The sequence below is a fragment of the Nyctereutes procyonoides genome, unplaced genomic scaffold (genome assembly GCF_905146905.1).
Source record: "Nyctereutes procyonoides isolate TBG_1078 unplaced genomic scaffold, NYPRO_anot_genome, whole genome shotgun sequence".
Classification (NCBI taxonomy): domain Eukaryota; kingdom Metazoa; phylum Chordata; class Mammalia; order Carnivora; family Canidae; genus Nyctereutes; species Nyctereutes procyonoides.
Window position 1 is genome coordinate 28851107 of NW_026575126.1, and position 7324 is coordinate 28858430.

General features: G+C 51.7%; 1 protein-coding gene across 2 annotated transcripts; it reads left to right on the forward strand.

Annotated features, from left to right (window-relative positions):
- The first annotated feature begins 717 nt into the window (after nt 1-717).
- S1PR1 (sphingosine-1-phosphate receptor 1) lies at nt 718-5392 on the forward strand. Of its 2 annotated transcripts, none has more exons than XM_055341428.1 (2): nt 718-1015; nt 2674-5392. In XM_055341428.1, exon 2 carries the CDS (start codon nt 2840-2842, stop codon nt 3986-3988), a length of 1149 nt encoding a protein of 382 aa, XP_055197403.1. In that variant the 5' UTR covers nt 718-1015; nt 2674-2839; the 3' UTR covers nt 3989-5392. The 2 variants fall into 2 exon arrangements, with proteins under 2 accessions (XP_055197403.1, XP_055197404.1); XM_055341429.1 differs by lacking the exon at nt 718-1015 and adding an exon at nt 1445-2273.
- The last annotated feature ends 1932 nt before the right edge of the window (nt 5393-7324 follow it).

Below are 7324 nucleotides of genomic sequence, written 5' to 3' on the forward strand. Positions count from 1 at the left end.
GCCCCCGCGAGGCTGGCCGGGCCCCGCGGCTCGTCCTTCCCTTCGGAAGTCCCTGGGGCTGCCCACGCGCCCAGTCTCCCAGGCCCCGGCCCGTGCCCACCTCCGCGGACGTCCCGCCGCGGGCCCGAGTCTGGGACCCCGGCCGGGCTCTGCGCGCAGCGGAATGAGGGGACCCCACCCCCACCCCCCGGGGGGGCTCCCCAGACGCGGGCCGGTCGGCCGTGAGCCCGGGAAAGCCACCCTCTGCCGCTCGGACCGCAAGTGTCGGGGCAGCCAAGGGATGGGGGTGGGGAGGCGGCAAGGACCCCCGTGCCCCCGCTGCCCCGGGTCGCGCGCCCTGGTTGCCCCGCCCGCCCCGCCGAGGCTCGCGCGTGCAGGGGGCGTTGGAGGGGCGCTGCGGGGCGCCGGGCTGCCCCTGCCCCCGAGACCTGGGGGGTGGGGGTGGGGGTGGGGGTCCCGAGGCTTCCCCACCTCCTCTCTCGGTAAGACTCGGGCCAACGGTCTCGGGGAGCGGCGGGCAGCAGGCGAGGCCGTGATTTATGCATCAGAATCCAGGGGGCACCAGCCTCCGTCCCTTCTCGGTTTGCTTTTTCTTTCTTTCTTTCTTTCTTTTTTTTTTTCCGGCTGTCTGTGGGGGAGGAGTGTGTGCATGTGCGTGTGTGTGTGTGTGTGTGTGTGTGCGCGCGCGCGCCTCTGCCCCTGATCTTTCCTGGACAGTAGGTCCGGCGCGGGGATCGGGGCCCCCGCCGCGGCGGAGGGCGTGGGGTTGGTGTTAACCCCTCCCCGCCCCTTCCTCGCGAGGCCACCAGCCTCCGCCGGCGCTCGGCGGCTCAGGCAGCGGCCGGCGCGGGCCGAGCGGGGCGGGCTGCCCATTGGAGTGCGCGGCTGCGGAGGGAGGGGACCCCGAGGCGACGAGGCAGCAGCGCGTCCAGCCCGTCCGCAGCGGCTGCAAGATGCCGAGCGCGCCGCGGGGACCCGGAGCTCTCCCCACGCGGCTGCGCCCCGCCTGAGCCAGGTAGGGGACGGCGCCCAGCCCGCGCGGGCCGGGGCGCGGGGGGCCCCGCCGCGGGAGGTCTTCGCTGCTGGAAATGAATGTCTTTGAAAGCGGAACGAAGCCAAACAAAAACTTTTGAAACATCCCTCTCTGGGCGCCGGAGGCTTTCATCCCTGCGCTGCTGAGGAGCCCAACCCGGTCGGATTGTTCCTGGGGCGCTGGTGATTGATGAAGTTGGGAAAACGGGTTTAGTGCGATCGTAAAGCGGAGCAGGGGTTGGGGACGGTGGCAACTGCGGTTGGTCGCGGAGCGGGGCACTCGGAAAAGTCCTACAGACAAAGAATATGGGAGGTGGGGGGTCAGGGGCTACATCTGCACGGGGGGCGAGCGGGGCGTGGGATTAGATGCGAGAGACGCGGGGCTTGGGCACGAGCAGCCCCCGCCGTCCGGGACTACGGCCTCTGTTACTCCACTTCCATCCCGTGGCGGCGGTATCTGGAAGCGTTACAAGTAGACTGGAAGCCAGTGCCATGTTTCGTTCCTCCACACTTTCTAGTTCTGAGACAGGAGGTAGCATGTTGGGGAAGGGCAGTGCACGAAACCGCCAGCTTCGGTTCAGCAATGCATTAAACGTGCGTTTTTGGTTTTTTTTTTTTTTTTTTCTGGACAGAAGCTTTGCACTTGGAATCAGAAATGCAGTGGCATGTATTGTCACCGTTAGTAGTAGAACTTCTCTCTCTTTTGTGTGTGTGCCTGTGTGTGGTTTGGCCAAACCCACAGCAACTGAACATACTCCTTAGACAATCAGTGAATGTATTACATTCCTGGGATTTATTGCAAGCTCTTATGAACGATCTTCACTGAATTCTCTTCATCTTTTCTTGCCCTGGCTTACAAGGAAAAAAAAAAAAACTAGAAGAAGAAATTAAGAAAAGGCAGTTGCTTCACAGAAGTGTAAGCTTTCCTGTTTACCGCAAGGCCGGGGCGGGCTCGGCTGCCCACACCCCTCGGACCCTGAGCACACCTGTTCCTAGAGAGTTATTAATAGAGCCCAAAGAATGACTTACTCTGTCAAATGATTTTCGTGCAAATCGAATGTCTTGCAAGGCAATTAGGAGGTGGTTCTCAGCTCTTTTAGCAGGGGGGTGGGGGAGAGCAGAGGTGGTGTGAGCCTCCACCCTCATGTTAGCGGTTGGGTCTCTTCGGAGGAGGGAACCCGCTGGGGAGCCGGCGAATGCTTCAGGAGACCTCCACGCTGGAAACCTGGAGGGGGTTGGAGGTGGGGAAGTGAGGGTGTGTGTGTGTGTGGGTGGGGGAGGTGTTATAAATGGGGATCACTTCTCCAGTTTTCCCACTCCCATTTGGATGTGGCACAGGAGAGTTTTCGTCTTGTCCAGTTGGAGTTTTCTGTTTGGGTACATTTTTGTTTCTTCTCCCTCCTCTCCGCTTTTTTCTGCAAGAAATAGGCATTTTATTTTATTTATGTATATATATATATATATATATATATATATATATTTTTTTTTTTTTTTTTTTTTTAATTCCACTCTTTGCGCTTCCCCCAAGTTTCCTTAAAACAAATCCGCGACAAAACTGGAGCAATGCCTTAGCTAGAATAAATGATGCCAGTGTGCTGTGGCCGCTTCCCTGACTCTCTCCTCTTTGTGACTCGTTTAAAGGGGTCGGCTTCCGAGGCCCTCTCCAGCCAAGGAAAAGAGACGCAGAAAAGCCGGGATCCCTCGGGCCGGAGCACCCCCGCGGCAAGTGAAGGCTCGCTCGGCCTCGCCCTCTAGCGCCCTTCTGGAGAAGCGCCACCCCGGGCTCCGGGAGGCGCGGCTGCGCGCCATGGGGTCTACCAGCATCCCGCTGGTCAAGGCCCTGCGCAGTCCCGTCTCCGACTACGTCAACTACGATATCATCGTCCGGCACTATAACTACACGGGCAAGCTGAATACCAGCGCGGACAAGGAGAATGGCATTAAAATGAGCTCGGTGGTGTTCATCCTCATCTGCTGCTTTATCATCCTAGAGAACATCTTCGTCCTGCTGACCATTTGGAAAACCAAGAAGTTCCACCGACCTATGTACTATTTCATCGGCAACCTGGCCCTGTCTGACCTGTTGGCGGGGGTGGCCTACACGGCCAACCTGCTCTTGTCTGGCGCCACCACCTACAAGCTCACCCCGGCTCAGTGGTTTCTGCGGGAGGGGAGCATGTTCGTGGCCTTGTCGGCCTCCGTGTTCAGCCTCCTGGCCATCGCCATCGAGCGCTACATCACGATGCTGAAGATGAAACTCCACAACGGGAGCAACAGCTTCCGCTCCTTCCTGCTCATCAGCGCCTGCTGGGTCATCTCCCTGGTCCTGGGCGGCCTGCCCATCATGGGCTGGAACTGCATCGGCGCGCTGGCCAGCTGCTCCACCGTGCTGCCGCTCTACCACAAGCACTATATCCTCTTCTGCACCACCGTCTTCACGCTGCTCCTGCTCGCCATCGTCATCCTGTACTGCAGGATCTACTCCCTGGTCAGGACTCGGAGCCGCCGCCTGACCTTCCGCAAGAACATCTCCAAGGCCAGCCGCAGCTCCGAGAAGTCGCTGGCCCTGCTCAAGACCGTCATTATCGTCCTGAGCGTCTTCATCGCCTGCTGGGCGCCGCTCTTCATCCTGCTGCTGCTGGACGTGGGCTGCAAGGTGAAGACGTGCGACATCCTCTTCAGAGCCGAGTACTTCCTGGTGCTGGCCGTGCTCAACTCGGGCACCAACCCCATCATCTACACCCTGACCAACAAGGAGATGCGCCGGGCCTTCATCCGGATCCTGTCCTGCTGCAAGTGCCCGGGCGGGGACCCCGCGGGCAAGTTCAAGCGGCCCATCATTGCCGGCGTGGAGTTCAGCCGCAGTAAGTCGGACAACTCCTCCCACCCGCAGAAGGACGATGGGGACAACCCGGAGACCGTTATGTCCTCTGGAAATGTCAACTCTTCTTCCTAGAACTGAAAGCCGCCGGCCCATGGGGAGAGTTGTTGCGTGGTCACCCACCACCACCCAGGGTTTGGGGGGGAAAAAAAGGAAAAAAAAAAATCTCTGTCTCCACTGCTGCTGGGGAGGAGCCGCTGGGAGCCAGAGGGAGGGCGGGCAGGCCCGGGGGTGCCGGGGTGTTGGTGGCTTAGTTCCTGTGAACAATGCACTGGGAAGGGTGGAGACCCGGCCCTGGCCTGGAAGCTGTTTCCTAACCCCCGCCCCGGAGCTTTGATTTTGCACTGAGCCAAAGGTCTAGCATCGTCAAGCTCCTGAAGGGTTCCCAGTGTGGCCCTGGTCCCAGTGTGAAAGCATCTGTCGGGAGCTTTGAGGAGACGTTTTCCTTCACCTTAGTTTCCAGCCCAAGTGATTGTGTGCACTTCTGCTGCCCTGGGTATGCTCTGCGTATCCCACCCTCCCTCGCCCTTCAAACCCCTCCTCAGAATTCTCTTACTTTCCATCTGAACTACCTGGCCTTCATCAGAGCTGGGGGAGCTGGGGGGGAGGTGGTATAGTCCACTTCTGGGGGGTCTGTAGCAGGTAGCCTGTGTCCAGGACGTAGACTGTGAGGGATGGAGATGGTTTGGAGATGTAAAGCCGTTTTATTTGCTGAGGCCAAAGTTTCCATGTAAGCCAGATCAGTTTTGGGGAATTTCATTAAAGTCACTTTGATTTCTTCTTTTTTTTTTTTTCCCCTTTCACAACATGACGATGAAATGTGTGATAGCAGCATCATTATCCATGGTGGCTGAAATCTGCCTAAAGAAGTCCAGTTTATCTACATGGTATTAGGCAGGGTCCTTAGTGTCCCAGGAGGAACAAACTAGCAAAACGAGGTGAAAACTGACGGGGGGTGGTGGTGACTGTAAACCAAGAGAGATTTCTTAATGGATCTGTCTAATGAATACAACATCTGTCTTTGGCACTTTTGTTGATGTTTATTTCAGAGTGTTGTGTGACTTAGTTCAACGAACAGGATGGTTGTATTTTGTTGTGTTAAAAGTACTTTCTGTGATTTTTGAATGTATTTGTTTGAGCATTTTATTGGATTTTTCTAACCTGCGTTAACACCGTTGAACGTGTATTTCCTAAGAAAATACAACCCTCTTGTGCCATTAAAGCATTACTTTAACTGATAGGGAATACCAGAAGTTTTTCAATACAGCTGTTCATTAAATAGTTCATTAAAGATGTGTATAAATGTTACAAAAAATAAAAATATATTGCTGTCTCTTTAGTATGGTTTTCAGTGCAATTAAACCAAGAAATGTCTTTTTAAAAAAAATAGTATTTAATAGGTTTCTGACTTTTGTGGATCATTTTGCACATAGCTTTATCAACTTTTAAACATTAATAAACTGATTTTTTTAAAGATTACTTTGTGAAGAACATTTTATAAAAATAATTAAGATCCTATTTGACTATGTGGCTCTTTAGAACCAAAGTTATGGGCAAATTTCTGTTACTCTTTTAAAGGATTTTACCTTGATAAAGTAGGGTGTGAAAAAAAATGTGGTTTGTTAAAAACCACTCTATCTTTTTCAGGAAGAGAAACTTCAATAAGTTTACACTGAAGAGTAGTAAAAAATGAGATGAAAACCACCAACCTCTGAATACCACATTGACAAGTAAATATAATCAGCGGAGTTTTAAATTGCATTCAAGCCAAACTAAATTATATGCGATTATTCTCGTCCTAAAACATGAGTTTTTAAAGAAATAATATACAGTGACCTGGTTGTGAATCTAATTTAAATTATGAAACTCAATGGTCATTGCAAACCCATCAACAAAAGCTTACATTCTTGGCTTTCCACCAACATGCTGGGGAAATGGAGATATACATACAGCAGATAATATATCAAATCACCTAATTTTTTTCCAGGACACTGTCTTGGCTTCTCCCAGACTGTCCTTGGAACAGCATGGGACTGTACAGTCTCAATGAAGTAGCAAGTTGTAGAACGAATGTAGGTGGAGCAGTATACACCTCATATCTGAAAACTTTCAATTACCAGGATTTGAAAGTTTTAACATCCTAGCCATTACTTTCTCCAACTCCACAGTGAGAGCAAGGGCACTTTGTAAGCATCACAGAATTGCCTTAATAGTTCATTTTTGTTTGAACATAACTGTCATCTTTGTTGGCGATTAATTCGAAGGATTTTGGTGTGTTTGGCTCTTTAGTCCTATTATTACATTCAGAATTTGTGCTTCCAACTGTCACTGAATATGCACAGGACACAGTTGGGACATGAAGATAAACCTCACCTAACAGAGTCGATGTCATTTCTGGGTAAGGTTAACTGTGGGAAACAGAAGTGTGTTCACTAAGGAAACCTTAGGTCACAACCTCCAGTTTCCTGAAGGAAATGCCAAAAATGCTCTGAAGACAAAAGACTGGAAACAAACTGGAATGTCTCTATCCATCTGTCTGCTGTGGCGGAAGGAATGAGTTCATGCTGCACTCACTTCCTAGAGCTTTCGTTACGGAGTCAAGCATAATGGAAAAGCATGTCCATTTTGTGTTTCTATGGAAGATAAGTGCTCCTACTCTTGGTTTTTATCTTTAAAAGCACAGCAATGACTCACACATGAGGAAGATGAGGTAGGGCAGCTGATCCTGGTGGGGACTGGGGAGCTTGTGACAATGGACAGCCTTGCTTGCCCACCTGGGAGCCCATTAGCCAATCCTTGCATGTGCATTCTTCCTGGAAATTCCAGACTATACGTTTCATTCCAAGAGAGCTAGACAGTTATGGACTACAGCTTTCTTGGGCAGGTGTGGGATGGAGTCCTACCTCTGGCCAAGAAGCCATGGTTAAGATAAAGGAATTCTTGGTTGTATCTCAATGTGAATATCTGGATTTAATTTAGTATATCCTGAGAATTGAGGATGAAAAAAAAAAAAAACCTCAACAACTATATTTTTATACTAAAACAGAGGTCCATAAAACTTTGGTTAAAAAACATAGGCAGTGTTTTATAAGAGGAGTAAAACAAGGCAACCTGAGCAATACCTGACATATTCTTGTAGAAATGCCTCTGGCTTGTAAATATTCAGGAAAGTTACAAAATGACATCAAATAATATGTTATTCCCAGGGTGCCTGACGGGCTTAGTCGGTTGAGCATCCGACTCTTGGTCTTGGCTCAGAGCATGATCTCGGGGTCATGAGATGGGGCCCTGAGTGGGACTCCAGGCTCAGCTCGGAGTCTGCTTGAGACCCTCTCCCTCTCCTTCTGCCCCTCCCCCTGCACTCGTGCACTCTCTCTGTCTCTCTCAAATAAATAAAGTAAATCTTTAAAA